The following is a 24,736-nucleotide window of genomic DNA, read 5'->3' on the forward strand; positions in this document are numbered from 1 at the left end:
AAGTGGGGTTCGTATCCACATGGTCTGCCCTCAGTGTGTGTGCATGTGGCTGCTGGGCGACTCCCGACTATGTGTATGCTCTTGGGTAAATTACAAAGTTTTCGAAATCTCCGTTCCTATATGTAAATAAGGAATAATAATAGTTCCTACTTTATATGGTTCATGGGAGAAATGAATGAGCATATCTATGTAAATACAAGAAGAGAGTTTGGCTCAAAGTAACTACACAGTAAATAAAACTGCACGATTATCACTGTTACTACTTATGTAGTGTGGGAGACACAGGTTACCTTCCTTTCCTTCATTTCAGACTGTTCCGAGTCATGGGAGTTCCCAGTTTTGGCCCATCTGCAGAAACTGTCTGCCAGGCATCACACTTTATATAACCTTAGAATGTAGCACATGGAAGGGAGTTTGGATGGCGTATGGTCCAATAGGTGCTTCTCCAAGGCAGTAGCCCTCTCTGCAGTTTTCAGTGAAAGGTGATTAGGTGCAAGTGACAGAAGCTGACACTTTAGAAAGAACATACAGTTGTTTAAAAATCATATAATAAAAAAATAAAAAATAAAATAAAAAAATAAAAATCATATAATATGTACTTTGCTTTTTTGAATTCATTTTTTCACACTATAATCCTTGGTCCCCTAAGGTGCTCGTACAGACTGCCCTCGGTACTAATGGTTCTCACAGTATGGCACAGGGATCCCTTTAACTCACACTTTCCTCAGCAGTCTTTCTTCTTTCTTCTCTCTTCCCCTTTCTTTTACATCGGAGAATCCGTGAAGATCCCAGTAGTATAGGCTACATTTTTTTGTGGTTGTGTGTTTTTCTGGAGCAAGGTTCAGTGGCCTTAAAAAGTTTAAGAATTAAACTTGCCTTGGGCATGCTCACAATTAAGTTTGTCCTGAAATGAAATATGTCCAACCCAAAGGGGCAGATATGGTGAAGAACCACTGACTTCTAATTTTCTCCTGAAGGTAGGAAAGTTATTGAAGATAAAGGTCAGGAGTTGCATGAAAGGGGAAAATCTGAGAGTTAAAGCAGAGAGAGAGGCATAGCAGCTCCCCTGCCTGCACTGACATCTTGGTGAAAGTCTTCCGTCTAGTCTGCTTAGGGAAGGATTTCTGACATAAAGGTTGCCACGCAGAGAGTAGGATTCTGTACAACTGTCTTTTTTTGAGACCATTGATGCTCCAAAATGAAGGGTAACTGTTTTGCCCTGTAGTGTATAATGATGCTAGCGTAGACAGTACTGTGACTCTTGTATGTTCAGAGACACACATATGCATGCACACGAACACGCTCAACATAGTTCTGTCAACCCCTCAAGGTCACCTCAGCCCTGGGGTTTTTTTTCCTGCTATAACCAGTCGTATGCTGTGTTGTTGAGAATCTAATGAATGATACTGTCTTCAAAATAGTCATCTCTGCTGTCTGAAGACCTCAGAATGTTCCTGCAGAGGGAGGCGGAAAAGCTCGTAGGTGTTCCTTTCCTAAGTTATCTCCAAATCATGCTCAGCCCAACTAAATTCCTATGTAAGTTTTGATGAAACTCATGCGCACATTTTATTTTTGTACGTAGCTATCTTGTCATCAGCCAATTTAATGATTATAATCCCATAAAATATGTAACTTTTCCATAATTTTATATAATATCTAAAAGACAAAGTAAAATAAAGTGCTATGGCTATAAATATATTTTAAAATTCAGCAGAGGGCACAGTATTATAGATTAACAACAGATGCTAAAATCTGAAGAAAAATACAAACTGTTTAAAAAACATTTTATATTTTTTAAAACTTAAAGAAAATCATTGAAGGCATCCTAGTAATGAAAGTTGCAGGGGAAGTAATTACATGGCATTTAAAGCATTTGTTTTTTTTTTTTTTTTTTTTTGTTTGTTTTTTTTGAAACAGAGTCTCACTTTGTCACCCTTGGTAGAGTGCTGTAGCATCACAGCTCATAGCAACCTCAAAATTTCGGGTTCAAGTGATTCTCTTACCTCAGCCTCCCAAGGAGCTGGGGCTATAGGCTTCCCCCCACAATGCCCAGCTATTTCTTGGAGACGGGGTCTTGCTCTTGCTCAGGGTGGTCTCAAACTCCTGAGCTCAGAAGATCCACCCGCCTTGGCCTCCCAGAGTGCTGGGATTACAGGCGTGAGCTACCATGCCTGGCCTAAAGCGTATGTTGTCATTTTAGCTTTCTGTAGGAATGGTGGACATAAGGCTACAGAAAGTATAGTTATAAATAACAATAAAGATTATAACTGCTAAAAATACATATGTTGAAAATCTTGCTTTTTCTGTTTTTCAAACTAAGGTAAGTATAGTCTTTAATAAAAAGTGAAGGAACTTGCTAGCTCTGATGGTCAGTTTGGTTGAGGTCAAGTGGAGAATCAGAGGGGAATGAAAGGAGGTAGAGACACATGCTGATGCCCTTAGCCTTTTTTTTTTTAAACAAAATATGTAAAGTGACTTCTCTGCCAATGAACAGCTTGCTTCAGTGCACGTTAGAAGTCTACAGGGTCTGTGGACTTCAAAGGTGAACTCAGTGTTGCTTTGATTAGTTTCCTTTCCAAACTCCCTCGTAGGGATGGGCCCAAAGTGAGAATTCTTCCAATATTTGTCCAGACTTCCTCATTTAGGGTTTGGGAATGCATCATGCCCAAGTGGGTGTCAATTAACTTTGTTTGATGATAATGGAAAAAAATTCTTGGGAGGAATTCTGTTTATGCTTGTGTGGGGCACATTCCTCACGATGGTCTCAGAGTCTGTAGACAATAGAAATCTTGTTTGCATTTGGACTCTTTACTATATGATTTTTGACATTTATGCTATTGTAAGTTTTATATGAATTTTTAAAAATTGCTTTAAAAAACTGGCACAATGCAAAATCCTCTAAACATTTAAATGTAAGAAACCAATTTTAACTGATATATTTAGGATATTCATATCGTTCATATTTATTGAATTTGAATGATAAATGAAGGACTTTTTAAGGATACAAGCCAGGTTTAGGAGTTTTATGAATAGGACTCGTTCACTGTGTATTTACTTGCCATAGTTTTTGCTCAATAGCAAGATAATTATTACTGTATAGGGTGTGTTAAAAATCCGACTGTAGCACAGCATCCTGGAAACGTCTCTGTCTGAGATATTTACTATCTGAATGCATGTAGCAAGTAGTTTTATTTTGGACTCATGAAGGCATTAATTTTAAACATTTTCTTAGTTTCCTTTACATATAAATGAACAAATAACTTTAAGAGAAAGTGTCACTAATTTCTTGGGGTGGATGTGCGAAGTGGTGTATTTTGTTCCAAGATATGCTTTAGGGAAATGACTTAGAAATCAAGATCTTTTTGTTGTTGTTGTTGTTGTTGTTGCAGCTTGGGTAGGGCTGAGTTTGAACCCACCAACCTCGGTATATGGGGCCGGCGCCCTACTCCCTGAGCCACAGGCACTGCTCAAGATCTTTCAAGTACAAAACCTTAAAATACTTTGCCATAATAAGTTCTGTAAGGCAATTATATCTTGGCATGTAAAGACAGGATAATGTAGCATTCTAAAAGAAGAGTTACAGAGATTTTTTTCCTTTCACAGTAGGGTCTCTTCCTAGATAATGTGCATTGGTTGAATGTTTGAAAAATAGCCTAGAATAAATACTGATACAGTTACTCAAATTGTATAATCATCTCATTTTCTTATTCATGTTATATATATATACATATATCCTTTCTTTCAGTTGAATATGTCGAGTGACCAGATAATTGCCAATCTGCAAGCAGTTGTTAATGAAGTTTGTAAGCACAGACCACTGAGTTTGGGTAAGTGGTTTGCTGAGGTGGACTTAATCTGTAGCCCTGTGATACTTTACAACAAATGTAAAATATTAAGAAAACAACCAAGTGAACATGGAAGTCACTAATGGGGAGATTCCTGGTAAATCACTAAACTTGATCAAGATGTGGGAGCAGTGTAGTAGGCAGAATGCGGTCTAGCCTGGTGCCTTTATCACTGCGTTATATTTCTCCCTCAAATTTCACTCTTGGGTGCTTGAAGCTGAGCAAGGGTCTGTTATACTCAATTGATTTATAGGCTTATTATGGCAGGAATTTTTCAAGTTTAGTTTTATAACCAAGTTTATAATAAAGACACAATTTAAGCTATTTTTCACCTTCTCACACACTCTGGTGAATAAATACCTCATCTGTTAACTTTATTGTCCTAAATATGGCCATACTACTTAGTAATTGTTGTGTACAGATTCTTAGATTCCATAGTATTCCATATTCCATGGAGAACTTTGGTTTCTGCATAGGGTCCTGTGGGACTGTAGCACAGGTGGAATGACGGACAGTGAGTCCTCTAAGCAATATTGTGATTCTCTTTTTGCCATTTTAAATTAAGCCTTAATATCATTCTCATAAAAAGATTTTAATTTTTAGAGAATTTTTGCCAACTGGTAACACAAATACAGCATCTGTTCTGACTATAATAAATAAATATTTAGACTATTTCCATCTAAGTATGACCACTTGCTCCCTTCATAGTTGACTTTGTAATAAAATAAACTTTAGGTGGTCGTTTTCTGGAAGACAGAAATGGTTAGTTAGTATGTGTAGTTTCAAGGATAAATCTCTAATATTCTAGATTATAACTTGGTTATCTTCAACTCTAGAAATGAAACTATCTTCCCTTTCTTACAATACAAAATATAGCTCGCACCTATAATCCCAGCACTTGGGAGGCTAAGGTGGGTGGATTGCCTGAGCTCACGAGTTCGAGACCAGAATGAGCAAGAGCAAGAGCAAGACCCTGTCTTAGAAAACTAGCCGGGCGTTGTGGCGGGCGCCTGTAGTCCCAGCCACTCGGGAGGGACCCTGTCTTAGAAAACTAGCCGGGCGTTGTGGTGGGCGCCTGTAGTCCCAGCCACTCGGGAGGGACCCTGTCTTAGAAAACTAGCCGGGCGTTGTGGCGGGCGCCTGTAGTCCCAGCCACTCGGGAGGGACCCTGTCTTAGAAAACTAGCCGGGCGTTGTGGGGGCACCTGTAGTCCCAGCCACTCGGGAGGCTGAGGCAAGGGAATCACTTAAGCCCAAGAGTTTGAGGTTGCTGTGAGCTGTGACGCCATGGCACTTTACCGAGGGTGACAAAGTAAGACTGTCTCAAAATAAATAAATAAATAAATAGTTTTAAAAGCCCCCAAAACAAAATACAGTAATATAGTTCAATGATATAGCACTTTTCAAGTGAAAATATGATGAATCCTATACGGTTTTTACAGAGTATTTACAAAATATTCTTTATGTGTTGGTCACCTGTTTATAAAATTTTACAATGAATATTTCATAAATAAAGGTACATTTAGCTACAATTCTCCCTTTTCCCCTATGTATGGTGACTTTTTAGGACACCCTGTATTTAGAGCAGGTCCTCAAATAACATCATTTCATTCAATGTTGTTTTGTTACAACATTGGTGGGAAAAAGCTGATTCTTGGCCTGGGATGACACTGTCTGTGTGGGATTTATATGTCTCCTCATGTCTTCGTGGGATTTTTCCAGGTAATTCAGTACCTTCCACATCCTAAAGATTGTGCATTGGGTTAACTGGTGTGCCCACACTGTCCAGGGTGTGGGTGTGTGACTGTCCCCTGTGACAGTGTGATATCCTGTCCTGGTGGGTCTACACTGTCCAGGGTGTGGGTGTGAGTGCCCCCTGTGACAGCATGATGTGCTGTCCTCGTATGCCCACACTGTCCAGGCTGTGGGTGTGAGTGTCCCCTGTGACAGCATGATGTCCTGTCCTGGTGTGTCCACACTGTTCAGGGTGTGGGTGTGTGACTGCCCCCTGTGACAGCGTGATGTCTTATCCTGGTGTGTCTACACTGTCCAGGGTGTGGGTATGTGGTGTCTCCTGTGACAGTGTGATGTCCTGTCCTGGTGTGTCTACACTGTCCAGGGTGTGGGTGTGTGAGTGTCCCCTGTGACAGTGTGATGTCCTGTCCTGGTGGGTCTACACTGTCCAGGGTGTGGGTGTGAGTGTCCCCTGTGACAGCGTGATCTGCTGTGCTGGTGTGTCTACACTGTCCAGGGTATGGGTGTGGGTGTCCCCTGTGACAGCGTGATGTCCTTTCCTGGTGTCTACACTGTCCAGGGTGTGGGTGTGAGTGTCCCCTGTGACAGTGTGATGTCCTGTCCTGGTGGGTCTACACTGTCCAGGGTGGGGGTGTGAGTGTCCCCTTGACAGTGTGATGTCCTGTCCTAGTGGGTCTACACTGTCCAGGGTGGGGGTGTGAGTGTCCCCTGTGACAGTGTGATGTCCTGTCCTGGTGGGTCTACACTGTCCAGGGTGGGGGTGTGAGTGTCCCCTGTGACAGTGTGATGTCCTGTCCTGGTGGGTCTACACTGTCCAGGGTGGGGGTGTGAGTGTCCCCTCTGACAGTGTGATGTCCTGTCCTGGTGGGTCTATACTGTCCAGGGTGTGGGTGTGGGTATGAGCATCCCCAGTGATGGTTTGGGGTCCTGTCCTGGATTCATTTCCACTTGGCACCTGGAGCTGCCAGTAGAGCTTCTGGCCAGCCAGACCCTGAACTGAAATGACTGGATTGAAATAACAAAGGAATGAATACAAGTTACTGTAAAATAGAAGTTTCTAAAGTGTATGACAGTCGTGGGAAAGCAGGAGAGTAAATGTTGCTGTGGGGACGCTCCTCAGCATGTCTGTGTTGTGTGGTTTTTTTTATTATTATTAAATCATAGCTGTGTACATTGATATAATCATGGGGCATCACTCACTAGCTTCACAGACCGTTTACCAAGTTTCACATATACCCTTGTAAGATGCACCGCTGGTGTAATCCCACCAACCCCCTTCCCTCTACCCACCTCCCCCCTCCCTCCCCTCCCTTTCCTCCTTCTCCCTATTCTTAGGTTGTAACTGGGTTATAGCTTTCATGTGAAAACCCCAAATTAGTTTCATAGTAGGGCTGAGTACCTTGGGTACTTTCTCTTCCATTCTTGAGATACTTTACTAAGAAGAATATGTTCCAGCTCCATCCATGTAAACATGAAAGAGGTAAAGTCTCCATCTTTCTTTAAGGCTGCATAATATTCCATGGTGTACATATACCACAATTTATTAATCCATTCGTGGATCGATGGGCACTTGGGCTTCTTCCATGACATAGCAATTATGAATTGGGCTGCAATAAACATTCTGGTACAAATATCTTTGTTATGATGTGATTTTTGGTCTTCTGGGTATATGCCCAGCAGAGGAATTACAGGATTGAATGGCAGATCTATTTTTAGATCTCTGAGTGTTCTCCATATCTCTTTCCAAAAGGAATGTATTAATTTGCATTCCCACCAGCAGTGCAAAAGTGTTCCCTTTTCTCCACATCCGCGCCAGCATCTCTGGTCTTGGGATTTTGTGATATAGGCTAGTCTCACTGGAGTTAGATGGTATCTCAAAGTAGTTTTGATTTGCATTTCTCTGATGATTAAAGATGATGAGCATTTTTTCATATGTCTGAAGGCCGTGCGCCTGTCTTCTTCAGAGAAGTTTCTCTTCAAATCCCTTGCCCAGCCTGCGATGGGATCCCTTGTTCTATTCTTGCTAATGCGTTTGAGTTTATATATACCAACAATAGTCAAGTTGAAAAAACAGTTAAGGACTCTATCTCATTCACAGTAGTGCCAAAGAAGATGAAATATTTGGGAATTTATCTAACAAACGATGTGAAAGATCTCTATAAAGAGAACTATGAAACTCTAAGAAAGGAAATAGCTGAAAATATTAACAAATGGAAAAACATACCATGCTCATGGCTGGGAAGAATCAACATTGTTAAAATGTCCATACTACCCAAAGCAATATATAATTTCAATGCAATCCCTATTAAAGCTCCACTGTCATACTTTAAAGATCTTGAAAAAACAATACTTCGTTTTATATGCAATCAGAAAAAAACCTCGAATAGCCAAGACATTACTCAGAAATAAAAACAAAGCAGGAGGAATTATGCTACCAGACCTCAGACTATACTACAAATCGATAGTGATCAAAACAGCATGGTATTGGCACAAAAACAGAGAAGTAGATGTCTGGAACAGAATAGAGAACCAAGAGATGAATCCAGCTACTTACTGTTATTTAATCTTTGACAAGCCAATTAAAAACATTCAGTGGGGAAAAGATTCCCCATTTAACAAATGGTGCTAGGTGTGTTTGTTTTTTAAAACTTTGTGGAGGTGGTCCTTACAATGACCTTTTTCTTTACTGTCACAAAGATTCAAATGTTTTGGTTACATGCTTGCTTTTGTTCACAGTTGGAGACAAGGTTACAACTGTGTCCATCCCCAGACCCTGTGCACTGGGCCCGTTCACTGAATCACCCACCTCCCCTTCCCACCTGCTCTGTTTCTGTTGAATTTTGCATTTTGAGCGTTCAGTTCCAGTTTGAGTGAGTGTGTGTGGTGTTTGTTTGTCTGTTCCTGTGATCCTGCACTGAGAGGTCGGTCTCACTTTGCAAACAGTTATTCCTTGATTTAATCTACCAGCATTGTGATTCTTGTGACTCACTGATTCACCCAAAGTTGGGTAAATAAGTATTTTACTTGTTTTATTAATCTTTTGAAAATGCGTCTATAGTGTACATTTATTTCTGTGTTCCGTATTAGAAGTGTTTTGGGTCTTTTTTAGAAGTTTGATGATATACTTGTGACCAGAAATGTGCTGTAGAGACTTAACTCTCGTTTCTGTCAATTAGCCTGCAGTAAAACTGGTCATTGTAAGTCATTTAAAGCCAGTTTCCAAGAACTTATTGATGACATTAAGTACGGACCTACTCTGGTCATTAGGTGATCAATGGAATAAAATAAAGGTGATTCTTGTCTTTGTTTCCAGGTCCCTTTGTGGTGCGCGCTTTCCTTCGTTCTTCAACAAGTGAAGGTTTGCTACTAAAAATGGATCCATTTTTGCCTAAAGAAGTAAAAACCGAAGAAAGTAATAAAGAAGCTGCCTAAATGTGTGTTGAATTATGAAATTATTCGTGAATTTTGTGAATTCACAACTTTAAATTTGTGAATTTCACGATTACATTGTGAAGAAGCAACAGAGAAAATTATAAAACTGCATAATTTCTATGTTTGGTTTCTTGTTGTCTTATCATTTCTCAACCATCATACTTGAAAGTGAATTTCAACACCGAAAAATCTTACAACAATTTCAAGAATAAGAAAATAAAATTTTCCCTATGTCTGAACCTGCCTTTTCAATGCTATCACATTTTCTTCCTTAGAAACCAGAGTGTACATACTGGCTAATTATAGCAGCAATTTGTAGCTTAATAACCTTCCCTCAGGAGCCATAATCATCAGAGGGAATAGTTGCATTCTCAGTTCCCGTAAGGCAAAGAATGGCAGAGTTGTGAGGTACATCACAAATACGACTTTTCTTTAAAAAAGAAAAAGTACATATCACCATTTGTGATAGCATGAATATAGAAAATTACTAAGCCATCACTAATCTCTTTCCCTTAGGAATCAATGTGTAATAATGTACTTTTTGTGGTAATAATACCTCATATTTTTATGATGCTCATAATATACAAGGCACTGTGCCTGTATTGTTTTCATATTATGCTCAACCTCATTTGATGGTGAATCCTCTCCTTGGTGACATAGTAAGTGTTAGTGTGTGTTGAATGAACACCCGTGAGGAAGCAGAACAACTTCATGCCTAGGTGAAGCATCAGGCTAAGAAGTAAAGTCTACTTCATCAAGAGCCAGTTTGCAGACTGATGTTAAACCTTAAGCGCTTACTGGTATATTACAAAATGAAAAGAATAAGCATAATTTTAGCATACATTTATTGGCAACTGTTCTTTCTTGGGAAGGAATCCTTTACTCTCAGACTGTCTTCTACTTTTTTTTAAGGGGGTATTTTGTGCTTTTTATTTTATGAAATAATAGTGACAATAAATTTACTGGTGGGGTTTTAATAACATCCACTTTGTAAAGAAAACTTTTGACAGCTTTATGTAGGTCTCCTGAATTGTTTTTGAAATTTTAGTAGTCTGGGAAGTTCAAATGACTATGAATAACCACTCTACTCCTCTAAGTTTTTTTCCCACAGGAAAATTAAAATTTAGTGGCTGTTTACCAAAAAATAGCAATAACATTACAGTAATGGCAATTATCTGTTATTGAGCGATGCCCGGGTTTGAACATGTCCCCCCAAAAGCATGTGTTGGAAACTTAATCCCCGGTGCAGCAGTGTTGGAGATGGCGTCTGATGGGGGTGCAGGTGGCGAGGGCTCTCTCCCCCTGTGTGGATTCCAGCCTGCAGTGAAAGCCTCGAGGCTGCAGGGGCCTCTGCTGTCCTCCTTGCTCTCTCTTGCCCTTTGGACTTCTGCCATGGGAGCCTGAAAGTCATTGCCAGGTGCTGGCACCTTGATCTGAGACTTCCCAGGCTCTGGGATCTTGTTAGAGCAGCACACAACAAACAAACAAAGGACCTGTTACGGTCTCGTGCTTTCTGTGCTTCCTCTCGTTTCATCCTCATGGCAGGTCCCAGCCCAGTGCTCCCACTGTACAGATGGGGAAAGTGAGACTCGTGTGAGGTCCCGCAAGACTGAGATTCACACCTAAATCTACCTGATTTTAAACCCCTTAGGCTCTCTTGACTGTTAAGGTACTTTACCTCCTTTTCATATGGTCTAACATAAACCATGTAACTGAACGATTTTAAAACTTTATAATATTGAATAATTACCCTTCAGTTTCCTGGTCTTTCTAGTACATGGCAGGGCTGATGTGAAGAAAGTAGAAATGGAAGAGCAAGGAGTGAGATGAGAGAAGAGCACAGGATGGAAAAGACGCTTTCCCACAGTTACCATCTCCTGAAATCTTACTTGAAGATCGTAATTCATAAAGTAGAAGCTCTGTTATTTTAAATGTTTGTAAATTTTCTTCTGATTAAGGGAGTAAGTATACTCGAAAAACTTAAAAACATTGACTAAATATCTTAAAAATCACTCAGGATCCTGCCACTCAGGGATAACTAGCACTAACATTTTAGTATTTTAAATACTAAAGACTAAATATCTTTATTAAAGACGATCTTAAAAATCACTCATGATCCTGCCTCTAGTTTTCAGTTGAGAAAGTGAGAGTGTGTACATGATGCTACAAGGCATTTCCCTGTGTTATTTTAAATACCTTATGAAAAGCATTTTAATGATTGAACAATATTTCATCCTGTTGATGTTCTCATTTATGAATCATTCCCCAATAGCTGCTCATTTAACTTTTGGTCCCCTCCCCCCATTGTTTACAGTGCTTTAGAGAAAGTATTTATTTTTTTAAGTGTACAGGACGTAGGATTTATTATTGGTAGGTGCAAATGAGAGACAGCATAGTCTAAGTCCTCACGAGTGCAGGGCCCGCCACTTGCCCAGGGGGCCACAATTGGGGATGTATTAGACCCCACAGCCATCTGGGATGAACTGCTTCTCAGCCACCATGCCTTCAAATTCATCTGAGTTAAACTTGATAAACCCCACCTCTTGGAGATGTGAATCTTCTGGCGGTCAGGGGACACGATGACTTGGCCAATGTGAACCCTGGCCACAGCTCCCTGGAGTTTTCCAAAGGCACCACGTATACCTGTCTGGAGCCTAGCCTGGGAAGAGCACAAGGTCTAACACATGAACTTGTATTAGGAAGGACTATCTCCAAGGTCCTTTAGAGCAACCCTTATAAGCAACAGGCTGCGTACACTACCAAGGAGGCTGCTGTTTGCAGCCACTGCACACCAGGCCCCATGAGGAAAAGAACCTGGTCGGCTTAATTAGCTACAGGTAGAGAAAATATTTAGGCATGATTTATTTTCCTGTTTCCAGAAGTGGCAAAAGGTCTGAGTGAAATATTGTTCAATCATTAAAATGATGCTTTTCATAAGGTATTTAAAATAACACAGGGAAATGCCTTGTAGCATCATGTACACACACTCTCACTTTCTCAAATGAAAACTAAAATATTAGTACTAGGTAATCCTGGGTCAAAAGGTCTACTGTGGCTAAAAGGCCTTTAGTACCTTATTGATCAGAACAAGCCAGAATAAGGAAATATGACTGTAAAACTTGCACTGTGCAGGAACCTTCCAGGGTCTTATTCACTGGCCTGTGGATAAATTATTCTTTACCCTTCCAGAGTACTTTTCTATTGGCTAACTGGAACTTTGTTGAATATTTATAATGGTATGCTTCTGGAAAAATAGGACTGCACTATATTACTCTTAATGCAAATCTTGTTTTTAGCATATTTTTTTCTTAGAGAACAGTAAACTAAATTTTACGTATAAACAAGAGTAAAAAAAAGAAAAGTTTTATAGTAAATAGTAGTGATTCTCAAACTTTAGCTTGTATCCCAATCACCTGAAAGGCCTGGAAAACACAAATTACTACCCCTACCCAAGAATCTGGGGTGGGCCTTGAAAATGTGTATTTCTAACCAGGTGGTGATGCTGGTCCAGGGACCATGCTTTTAGAACCCCTAGTATCTACTAATGGCTCTTTAAACCCTGGCAGGATAAAATGAATCTCTGGCTTTGGTACCAGCATCAGTTTATTTTAGAATTTCACAGGTGATTTTGGTGCATCAGGGTTAAGAATCACCGGAGTATATCATTAGTCGAGTTATGAAGGATATACACTTTGCAGTGTAAGCTGAGATTTTAAAAGACTGAGATCAAAGACAATGCACTGAACTTCAGAGCCAAGACTAGTTTCTAACCTTCTGCTCTATCTAGAGCTGGTGTAAATAATTGAAATTCTGGGTCTAAACCTATGGGCAAACAATTCAGGTTCTGGGATCTTCCCTAATACAAGCTATCATAAGATGGTCACCAGTGTACTTGCAACCAAAATTTTATGGTACACCAGTAGGTGGCATTTTTATGGTCACAAGTGATATTCATTATTAATTAGCATTACTAATATAAACAAATTATATGTAAATTTAATGGCATTATTTAACACTATCTTGTTACAATGCTTGGGGTAGAATAGGGGATTTATTAAATAGTGATTTTTTTTAATCTTGCTAATTTTTTTTATAGCAAGTTGTCAATTACAGACATATCCAGTAGGTGGCAGTAATAGCCTTTTCTACAACTAAAATAGTTCTGTACTTACTGGTAAATGGTTTTTTCACTTGCCTATACAAATAAAATAGCAAAGATACTTTATAGATCACTTGGACCTTTGTTTTGGAGCGATTTTTTAAAATTATTGTTCATTTTCTTCTATTTGGGGCATGTTAAAGAGGTTGCTTTAGGTGTCTAATACAATGCATAATGTAACCTAATTGTATGTACCCTCATATTAACCTATAATAAAAATAAATTTAAAAGTTTAAAAAAGGAAGAAGTTAGAATAGATGGTGGAAAATAAAAGAGTTTCCTGAAAATTGATGAAACCAGGGATTTGAGGAAAAGAAAACCCAGAGACAAGTTGGGAATGTCGCATTCCCAACCTCAACCCTTAGCAGGTGTGCTTCTCTGAGTATTTTCTCGCATCTGTGAGCCTTGGGCTAATTGACTATAAATGATCATAAACAGCTCATCTTTGGCTCACTGTTATTGTGAGGACCAAATCAGAATGTACATTAAATAACTTTATAAAACTAGTGCAGTCATAAATTGTGCTCTCATAAATACTAGGGCAATTATATGAGCCTCCACATGTAAAATGCTCAAACTAGATTTTTTAAAATTCTGGCTTCTGGGTGGCACCTGTGGCTCTGTGAGTAGGGAGCCGGCCCCATATACCAAGGGTGGTGGGTTCAAACCCAGCCCCAGCCAATGTAACAAAAAATAGCCAGGCATTGTGGTGGGCGCTTGTAGTCCCAGCTACTTGGGAGGCTGAGGTGAGAGAATCGTCTAAGCCCAGGAGTTCGGGGTTGCCGTGAGCTGTGATGCCATGGCACTACTGAGGGCGACAAAGTGAGACTCTGTCTAAAATAATAATAATAATAAATTCTAGCTACTATTTCTGCTCATAATGGAGTGACTCATACCAAACCAGACAGTGCAGGAAGTAGGAAAGCCAGGAAAGCACGGTAGTCTGTTTAGAAGAGACAGAAAGTTGTGGCAGGTTCAGTGTGTGGGTCTCAGCACCAGTGATGTGGGAGCCAGGCAGAGAGGCTCCAGGAACCTGCACAGGGGTTTCATTGGGTCTTTGACTGCGTGCCAAGGTGCACACAAAGAGGGTGAGATGGAAAGCAGTCACTGGAGCTGCAAATTGAATGATTCCCACAGCTTAAACATGGGTGAGAGGTACTTGAGTTTCAACTACCAGAGTGGCAGGACCTCACTGAAAATTCTGGTCATTTGGCAGGTGGGTACCTCAGCTTAGTACCATAGAATAGGTGACAAGAGCCCTGGAGGGAAAACGCGAAAGACCACTACTGACAAAGTTAAAAACAGCCTCTGAAGGATCAGGATCATCAGCAGGAAACTCTTGCCAAAAGCAACACCCTAAGTGAAGGAAAAAAAATCCAAAAATCTTATTAAGAACATAGTATTTATGATGCCTAGCACCTAATAAAAATGAGACATTCAAAGAAGCAGGAAAATGCAAAGAAGGAAATCAATCAATAGAAACTACCTGAGAAATTACTGAGATGAGTGAAGACACAGAGACATTAAAACAACTTATAAATATTCAGATATTTACAGGAATACATGAGCACGGTGAGGGAGATGGAAGCTATTACAAAGAAGGAAAGGGAACTAACCTCTAGAGCTAAAATGTGCCTGATGAAATGATCAGCTATGTAGCCACCGCAGAAGAAAAGAACAGTGGGCTTAGAGGTACTGTGATAGACACCGTCCAGATGGAAGTGCAGAAAGAAAATAATAGAACCAGCTCCAGTGACTTCCGGAATTTTCCAGGTGATTTGACATGTGTAATTGGAGTTTCTGAAAAGGGACAGAAAGGAGCCAAAAAATATATTTGAAGGAATAGTGACTAAATTTTTTCCAAGCAAAATGAAAACTATGATGATTAAAGAACCTCAGCAAACTCCAATCAGAATAATCAAAGAAAAAACCATTTTAAGGTACATCATATTTCAAATTATTGAGAACCAGTAACACAGTGAAACTCTTAAAAGCAGCCGGAGAAAAACGAAACATTAAATAGAAATGTATCAAAATAAGAATTACTACTGATTTTGTGTCAGAAATAATGCAAGTTAAAACAAAAGGCAATGGAATAAAAATGTTAACTTTTTTTGAAATAAAAAGTTAATTTAAGGTTCTGTCATGTAAAGATAAACATTATAAATGACAGCCAAATAAAGACTTCTTTGACAAAGAAAACCATGGGAGTTTTTTTTTTTCAACAGACCTGAATTATAAGACATTTTGAAGAAAGATCTTCTAGTGCAGTGTTTTTCAACTTTTCTATCTCATGGCATACTTGAACTTGCAGCTAAACTTCTGCAGCATACTTATGTTGATCAAAACAAAGAGTAAAAAAAGAACATACTGTGCTTTGAACTTCTTTAGAAAATAATTTAATTAATGATCCCTAAAAATTTTTGTGGCACACCAGTTGAACATCACTGTCATAGAGAAAGAAAAGCAATCCCAGATGCAAACTTATTGTTTGAAAATGAATAGAGAATGCCAGAAATGGTAATATGTGCGAAAATACAAATGATGTTTTTTCTCATTTTTACCATTTCTTGAAAAAAATTACCCATCCAGAGTAAAGATAACAGTATAGAAAGGGGCTTACAGCAGTTTGAGGTAAAACGTGTGACAATAGCAGCACAAAGCGGGGCAGGGTATTCTGTATGGCTCAGTTCAGCCGTGCAATTTTCTGCATTTAGTGTTTTTGGTCAACAAAATCACACATAAGCAAAATTAATATTCAAGTTATAATTTTTAGCTGTCATGTTCAAAAAAATTTGGACTTTCAAAAACAGGGGTTATTATAGTAGAACCGACTGTAGAGTTCACTGAGTATGGCGCATGATGGAATCAAGATGCAGAACATTTCCATCACCCCCAAGGTTCACTTGTGTGCTTAGTACTCAGTCTTGCCCTGAGCTCCTGGCAACAATAGGTTGAATTTCTGTCACTATGGTTTTACCTGCTCTAGAATATTATACAAACAGGGATGCACGTGCCTGGCTTTATTTAGAATCATGTTCTTGAGATTGAGCCGTGTTGCTGTGTGTATTAACAGGTCATTTGTTCTTTTTGCATGTTTGTTTCTCTAGAGGCAGAGTCTCTAAAGAAACAAACTAGAATGAGCTACAATGCAGTGGTACCATCATAGCTCACAGCAACCTCAAACCCCTGGGCTCAAGCCATCCTCCTTCCTCAGCCTCTTGAGTAGCTGGGACCACAGGTGTGCCACCACCACACCCAGCTGATTTTTAAAAGTTGGTTTACAGAGATGGAGTCTCACGATGTTGCCCAGGCTGGTCTCAAACTCTTGGCCTCAAGTGATCTTCCCTCCTTGGCCTCCCAAAGTATTGGGTATTACAGGCGGGAGCCACTGCACATGGCCATTCATTTGCTCTTTTTTGCTGAGAAATATTCCATCGTATAGATATATCAAATATACTTATCCACTCCCTTGTTGATGGATATTTGTGTTATTTCCAATTTGGGGCTATTGTGAGTGAAAGTTGCATGAATATTTATGTGTAAGCTCTTTTTGTGTGGACATTTGCTTTTATTTCCCTTAGATAAATACTTAATGAATGAAACTGCTGGGTCACATGGTAAGTGTATGTTTAATTCATAAGAAACTGTCCAATAGGTCTCCAAGTTTGTAGCATTTTCCACTTAAGGTGTCTATTGAAACTTTTCCCTTTAAAAAAATTAGGTAGTCTGGGCGGCGCCTGTGGCTCCGCCAGTGAGTAGGGCAGCGGCCCCACATGCTGAAGGTGGCGGGTTCAAACCCAGCCCCGGCCAAACTGCAACAGAAAAATAGCCGGGCGTTGTGGCGGGCGCCTGTAGTCCCAGCTGCTTGGGAGGCTGAAGCAAGAGAATCGCGTAAGCCCAAGAGTTAGAGGTTGCTGTGAGCCGTGTGACGCCACGGCACTCTACCGGAGGGCGGTACAGTGAGACTCTGTCTCTACAAAAAAAAAAAATTAGGTAGTCTAATTGAGTTGTAAGAGTACTGATTTTAAGTCCTTTGTCAAACATAAATATTGAAAGTATTTTCTTCCAATCATGGGCTGACGTTTCATTTCTTAGCTGTGTCTTTCAATGAGCAGAATTTTATAATTTTCATAAAGTCCATTTTGAAATTTCTTGCATAGTTAATGTTTTCTTTCTTTCTTTCTTTTTTCTTTCTTTTTTTTGAGACATAACCTCAAGCTGTCACCTTGGGTAGAGTGGGGTAGCATCACAGCTCACAGCAACCTCCAATTCCTGGGCTTAAGTGATTCTCTTGCCTCAGCCTCCCAAGTAGCCGGGACTACAGGCACCCGCCACAACGCCTGGCTATTTTTTGGTTGTAGTTGTCATTGTTGTTTGGTAGGCTCAAGCTGAATTTGAACCTGCCAGCTCTAGTGTATGTGGCTGGGGCCTTAGCCACTTGAGCTACAGGCACCAAGCCAATTAATGCTTTCTGTATCCTAAGATCTCTTTCTCTCCTCAAAGTTGTAAAAATTTTTCTCCTGTTTTTCTCTATTGCATTTCTTCTGTAAGGTTTGTAAGTTTTACCATTAGGGTTATGATGTATTTCAAGTTAACTTTTTCAGGGTGTGATGATCACAGTATAGTTTTTCCATTCAGATCTCTGATTGTCTCCACCACTGTTGAGAAGATCTGTTCCTTCATCTTGGGCACCTGGTCAGAAATCAGTTACACTATGTGTGGGTCTATTTCTGAATCTGTTTTGTTTCATTGATATTGTTGTCTATCCTTTCCCTTTTTTTTTTTATTTAAAAAATGCTGTTGAGACAAGGTCTTACTCTGTCGCCCAGTCTACAGTGTAGCCTCTAAACTGGGCAACCTCTAACTTAGAGCAACCTCTAACTCCTAGACTCGAGTGATCCTCCTGCCTCAGCCTCCTGAGTAGCTGGATTATAGGTGCACATTACCATTCCTGCCTAATTTTGACATTTTTTTGTAGAAACTGGATCTCCCTATGTTACCCTGACTGGTCTCAAACTCCTGGCCTTAAGCAATCCTGCCTTGGCTTCCTACAGTGATGGGATTATAGGCTTGAACAACCACATCTATCCTTACACTAATACCACAAAGTCCTGATCATTGAGACTTATGGTAAGTCATGAAATCAGACAATTTAAATACTCCGACTTTGTTCTTCTTTTTAAAATTTCATGCTTTTGTACATCACTTATATTCCTATAAAATTTTAGAATCACCTTGTCAATTTCTACAAAAAAGACTGCTGGGGTTTTAGTTGAGATTTCATTAAATTTATATTTTAATTTAGACAGAACCACTACCTTAACAATATTGATTTTTCTAATCCATAAAATGGTATATCTCCCAGTTTGTTTGGGTCTTCTTTAAGGGCTCTCAGGAAAACATTGGAGGTTTTTTCTATCCTAATTTACAGAGAGTTTGGTTTTTTCCATGAGTAGGTGTTAAATTTTATCACATGCTTTTTCTTAATTTATATAGAAGACCATATGGATGTTCTTTTTTAGTTTATTAAACTGATGAACTACATTTATTGTTTTTCAAAGGTTAGATAGACCAACCTTTTGTTTTGGGATAAGTTCTACTTGGTCATGATGCATTACCCTTTTTATATGTTGCTAATTCAGGTTTGATAATATTTTATTAGAAACTTTTCAACTAAGTTCACTGGAGATATTGATCTTTAATTTTCTTTTCTTAAAATAGCTTTTCTGTCAGTATCAGACTAATACTGGTTGAGTAGAGTAAGTTGGGAAATACTACCTCTATTTTCTGAAACTATCTGTAAGATAACTATTGTGTCTTCCTGAAATGCTGGATAAAATTCACCAGTGAGGGCGGCGCCTGTGGCTCAGTCAGTAAGGCGCCGGCCCCATATACCAAGGGTGGCGGGTTCAAACCTGGCCCCGGCTGAACTGCAACCAAAAATTAGCTGGGCGTTGTGGTGGGTGCCTGTAGTCCCAGCTGCTCGGGAGGCTGAGGCAAGAGAATCGCTTAAGCCCAGGAGTTGGAGGTTGCTGTGAGCTGTGTGAGGCCACGGCACTCTACCAAGGACCATAAAGTGAGACTCTGTCTCTACAAAAAAAAAAAAAATTCACCAGTGAATCCATCTGGAACTGGAATGTTTTTGTGGGAAGATTTTAAGTTATTGATTCAATTTATTTAATTGATGTAGAGCTTTCTGAATAGATAACCCAAGTTTTTTTTTAAAAAAATTCTCTTCCAGTTTTGATTTTATAATTCTTGACTATTAAGAAATTGATCTATGTTATCTAAGTTGTCAGATTTATTAGAATAAATATGCTTAAATACTTATTATCCTTTTAACATTTATAATACCTCTGGTAATACTCTTCGTTCATTTCTTTACTGGAAATTAGTGTCTTTTTTCTTGACTGGTATAAGCTAGAAGTTTATAATTTTTTTCTTTTTTAATTTTTTTATTTCTTTATTTCAGATTAATACAAATGCACACACAGTTACATTGTTTGCATTTGTAAAAGTAAAACCCAAGTTGTAGTTGTATCCATCACCCAGGAAGTGTGTATGGCTATTTTCTTAATGAGGCTCATTGTGTATTAAGAGAAAGATAGTATATTTCAAAAATCCCACTTGTTTGTTCACAATTGTATTTTTTATTCTTGCTTACCTACCACAGCATTATTTCCCAATTTTTTAAAATATTATTTTTATTTTTTTTAAGAAACAGAGTTTTTTTTTATTTATTTTTTAATTTATTTATTTTTATTGTTAAGTCATAGCTGTGTACATTAGTGCAATCAAGGGGTACATTGTGTGGGTTTCATATACAATCTGAAATATTCTCATCAAACTGTTCAATGTAGCCTTCATGGCATTTTCTTAGTTACTGTATGTAGGCATTTGTATTCTGCATTTAGTAAGTTTCGCCTGTACCCATTCTAAGATGCATCATAGATGTGGCACCACCCATTACCTCCCTCCACCAAAACCTCCCCCCTCCCTCCCCCTTCCTTGGCCCTTTCCCCATAGTCTTGTGCTGTAGTTGGGTTATAGCCTTCATGTGAAAGCTATAATTTAGCTTCACAGTAGAGCTGAGTACATTGGATACTTTTTCTTCCACTCCTGAGATACTTTGCTAAGAAGAATATGTTCCAGCTCCATCCATGTAAACATGAAAGAGGTAAAGTCTCCATCTTTCTTTAAGGCTGCATAACATTCCATGGTATACATGTACCATAATTTGCTAGTCCATTCGTGGGTCGATGGGCACTTGGGCTTCTTCCATGACTTAGCGATTATGAATTGGACTGCAATAAACATTCTGGTACAGATGTCTTTGTTATATTGTGAGTTTTGGTCTTCTGGGTATAAACCTAGTAAAGGAATTATAGGATTGAATGGCAGGTCTACTTTTAGGTCTCTAAGTATTCTCCAAACATCCTTCCAGAAGGAACGTATTAGTGTGCGTTCCCACCAGCAGTGTAGACGTGTGCCCTTTTCTCCATATCCACACCAACATCTCTGGTTTTGGGATTTCGTTAGGTGGGCTACTCTTACTGGGGTTAGGTGATATCTCAGAGTAGTTTTGATTTGCATTTCTCTGATGTTTAAGGATGATGAGCTAGAAGTTTATAATTTTATCAACCATTTTTAAAAAGCAGTTTTGATTTATTGATTGTTTTATTGTTTGTGCATTTTCTTCTATTTTATCACAGCCTTATTGTTATAATTCACATACCATACAGTTTGCCCATTTGAAATGTGTACTTAATGGGTTTTATATGTTCAGAGTTGTGAACATAAATAATTTGAGAATAATTTCATAAACCTAAATGGAAATCCCCTCTTTAGGGCGGCGCCTGTGGCTCAGGGAGTAGAGCGCCGGTCCCATATGCCAGAGGTGGCGGGTTCAAACCCAGCCCCGGCCAAAAATCACAAAAAAAAAAAAAAGAAATCCCCTCTTTAGTCACCCTCTTTTTTTCCCAACATACCCATTCCCAACCCTAAACATCCACTAAACTATTTCTGTCTCTATAAATGTGCCTTTTCTGGACATTTCATATAAATGGAAAAATACAATGTATTCTGGCTTCTTTCACTTAGTATAATGCTTTCAAGATTCCTCCATGTTGCAGCATGCATTAGTCATTCATTTCTTTTTATTGTTGAATAACATTCTATTTTATAGATACACCACATGTTGTTTATCCATTTGTCAGCTGACAGATACTGTTGGGCTATCATGAACAATGCTATTATGATGTTGAGTGTTTCCTAGCAGATTTTAATTTAATGCAATTCCATTTTGTCTGTTTTTACTTTTGTTGCCTGTACATTTGGGGTTATATCCAAAAAAGAAATTATGCAGATCAACATCTGATTTGCAACATATGCAAATCAGAAATGTGATACAATACATTGTACATGTGTAAAACATAATGAAAGATAAAAAATTACGATCATCTTACCACTACATGTTCAGCACTTAGTACCAGGCCTGACATGTAGTACACACTCTCAAAAATTTGTTGAATGACCAAATAAATAAAATACCAAGAGACCTGCCTTGAACTTCATTCTAACTTAGTGAGTAACTTGAGCTAGTAACTTACTGTCTTTCTGCTTTGGTTGCTTTCCTTGGCTTAATGAGTAACTGAGATACCTTATGAACATAATATTACATCTTTAAAATATTAAAAACAGGTTAACAGGATTCACTGAAGGACGACTCTGTGCCAGGTACTCTTCTGGGTATTAGGGATACAGCAATGAACAACAACAACAACAAATCTCTGCCTCGTGATGCTTATGTTCTAGCAAAATTTGTTGTGTTGTTCTGGTCTTCGCAACAGCCCTGTGAAGTGGAAAGGACTTATTTTTATTAATTTACTAAGAAGGAACTAGAGGCTATGAGAAATTAAGCATTTGCTCAAGATCATTCAGCTAGTGGGTTCAAGAACCAGATGTATGAACCACATATTTAGCCTTTCCCACTATGTGATCCTTCTTCTCCCAACTCCTCTTCTATTGTGTAGGAATTTTTTGAGGAAAAGAAAGATCCAATTTATTCAACATCTTCTGTAAGTGCATAAATATAAAATGATGGCATAACTCAGATTTAAAGTGGCTTTTATAACTATGGCATTTCAAGATGCCTTAAATCCAAAGAAAATTTAAAATTTACGGGCAGCGCCTGTGGCTCAATTGGTAAGGCGCCGGCCCCATATACCGAGGGTGGCAGGTTCAAACCCGGCCCCGGCCAAACTGCAACCAAAAAATAGCCGGGCGTTGTGGCGGGCGCCTGTAGTCCCAGCTACTCGGGAGGCTGAGGCAAGAGAATCGCTTAAGCCCCAGGAGTTGGAGGTTGCTGTGAGCTGTGTAGAGGCCACGGCACTCTACCGAGGGCCATAAAATGAGACTCTGTCTCTACAAAAAAAAAAGAAAATTTAAAATTTACATCTGAACCCCTTTGTTTAGATATGGCTTATGGCCATTTATGTAACACCTGACTTGTACCTCGACTCCTGACTGTAGGAGTTGGGGCTCCTATTGTTAAATGTTCTAATACTATGCATTAATGTGGAAATCTAGACTCTGCCCATAGTGGATAACATATTAGTTGCTAAGCAAGGGAAATTATTATGCCATCTGGTGCCTTTTTTAAGGCGTGTTATTACCCAATGCATTTTCTGAATCAACATACCAAGGACACCAGAAGTAATGTAAATTATGGAGCTTGCACATTTTTCACCTGAATAAGCAGTTTATAAGAAACAAACAAAAAAATCCCACCTAACTTTGTACCTCTTCTCAATTTAAATTGATGCTTTGGAAAATTATTTTTGTCCTTCAAACTTTGTTTCTGTGAGATAATCTTTTTTATTAGACCATCAGATATCCTATATTCAAACTTAAAGCAAGCATTTTCTTTGTTATGATCTTAGAATAGGTTTTTGGCATTGATGTTAAGTTGCTCATAGAAAATAAGGTATTTATTTTAATCCCAAGCACTTCATGTTCTAAAAAGCATTGGAAATGCCCAGAAATATGTTTAGGCTTGCATAGAGTAACCTGGATATGGAAAATACATCTTATTTGACGGAAATGACAAAGTAATTTCTTTATAAATCTGCCCTAATGAACACACGTTGCATGTAATTCTATTTGACCTTTTGTGCTACTAAAGGACTGGATTACCATAGGAAAAAACTTCTCAAAATATGTTACCTACACACATTTCCTAAGACACTAACAAGCATTTTTGGAGAGAAAACTTTCTGTAGTCAAATACGATTTTTACACAAAAGCTTGCTACAGAGGTTTCTTCATCTTGTTACAGAGGTTTCTTCATATGTGGTGTGTATGGCAGTCTCTAGGGGGCAGCTTTTTCCCAGTCACTCAAAGGCTTTCCTAGACTTTCTGCTACAGAATACAACATGGGAAAGCCTAGCGCACCTGTCGGCATTTACATAATAAATAGTCCATGAAGTCCATATTTGTCACAGGTGGTTGTTTAGCTCTCTTTGACCACTGCGTACTCTCTCTGGGCACTCTCGGTTGTATTCAAGGTTTTAAATGGCACTTGTAGTCTGGTGATGCCCAAACACTTCTCTGTTGGCCGTGTCTCCTGAGCTCCAGATTCTACGTACATCTATCTGCCTACCCAATTTTTCCAACTGAGTATCGAGGCCCTCAAACTCAATTATCCACTGAATTCACTGTCTCCTGAGTCCAATTATATACTGATCTCAGTAGCTTCCTCTCCAGCCTGCTCCTCTCCTGCCTCACTGAGAACCTCAGTGTCCATTCAGTTACCCAAGCCAGGCACCCAGAGCCAAGCTTAGCTGTTTCCACTCGTTCTCCCTTCTCATCCAACCATAAACATGACCTGACTATCTTCAGTCTTTATAGCCATTCAATAAGTCCACTTCATTCAAATTACATTTGACTCAATAGAAACTTTCATCATTTTCCATAGGTTGCCCAAGCAACTCATCATTCAATAGAAATATAATGTCAGCCATAACCCCAAGCCATGTGTGCAATTTAAAATTTTCTAATAACCACATTACAAAACAAAGAACAATTGAAATTAATTCTCAAAATATGTTATACTTAGCCTACTATATCCCAAATATTATCATTTTAACATGTAACTACTATAAAATTATCACAAATTATTGATGTATTTTATATTATTGTTTTTAACTCTAATTCTTTGAAATCCAGTGTATATTTTCCACTTTAAAGCATCTCCATTTGTAATAGTCACGCTGGAAGAACTCAGCAGCCACGTGTGGCAGCATAGCTCTAACTGGTCGACCTTCCTGCAGACTCTCCCCTTCTAATCCCTTTTCCCCACAGCAGCCCTGTGGCATATTTGATTCTATCACTCCCCTGTTTAAGGTCCTTGATTGATTCCACACTGCATCAGCCTCCAAGACCCGTGATGATAAGCTGTACTTACAAGCTGTACAGCTCTCCACCCTCATTTCACCTGACCCCACCCTAAGCTCTGCACAGACTCATGTATTTATGGTTGTTTC

The 24,736-nt window shown here is 39.0% G+C and overlaps 1 protein-coding gene and 1 non-coding gene across 3 annotated transcripts in view; one reads left to right on the plus strand and one right to left on the minus strand.

Moving 5' to 3' along the window:
* MRPL1 (mitochondrial ribosomal protein L1) overlaps window positions 1–9,268 on the plus strand; it is an 83,350-nt gene extending 74,082 nt beyond the window's left edge. Inside the window, exons 8-9 of one of the 2 annotated variants that reach the window (XM_053590434.1) lie at window positions 3,746–3,827; window positions 8,913–9,268. In XM_053590434.1, the coding sequence (XP_053446409.1) occupies window positions 3,746–3,827; window positions 8,913–9,031 (201 nt within the window). In that variant the 3' untranslated portion in view covers window positions 9,032–9,268. The remainder of the gene's footprint in view (window positions 1–3,745; window positions 3,828–8,912) is intronic. The other variant, XM_053590526.1, reaches the window with a different exon arrangement.
* Window positions 9,269–11,734: 2,466 nt separating this feature from the next.
* Window positions 11,735–11,868, minus strand: LOC128593074 (small nucleolar RNA SNORA70). Its single transcript, XR_008382253.1, has one exon. It is a non-coding gene; the product is annotated as a small nucleolar RNA SNORA70 (small nucleolar RNA).
* Between the last annotated feature and the right edge of the window lie 12,868 nt (window positions 11,869–24,736).

This window comes from Nycticebus coucang, chromosome 1 (genome assembly GCF_027406575.1).
Source record: "Nycticebus coucang isolate mNycCou1 chromosome 1, mNycCou1.pri, whole genome shotgun sequence".
Lineage (NCBI taxonomy): Eukaryota > Metazoa > Chordata > Mammalia > Primates > Lorisidae > Nycticebus > Nycticebus coucang.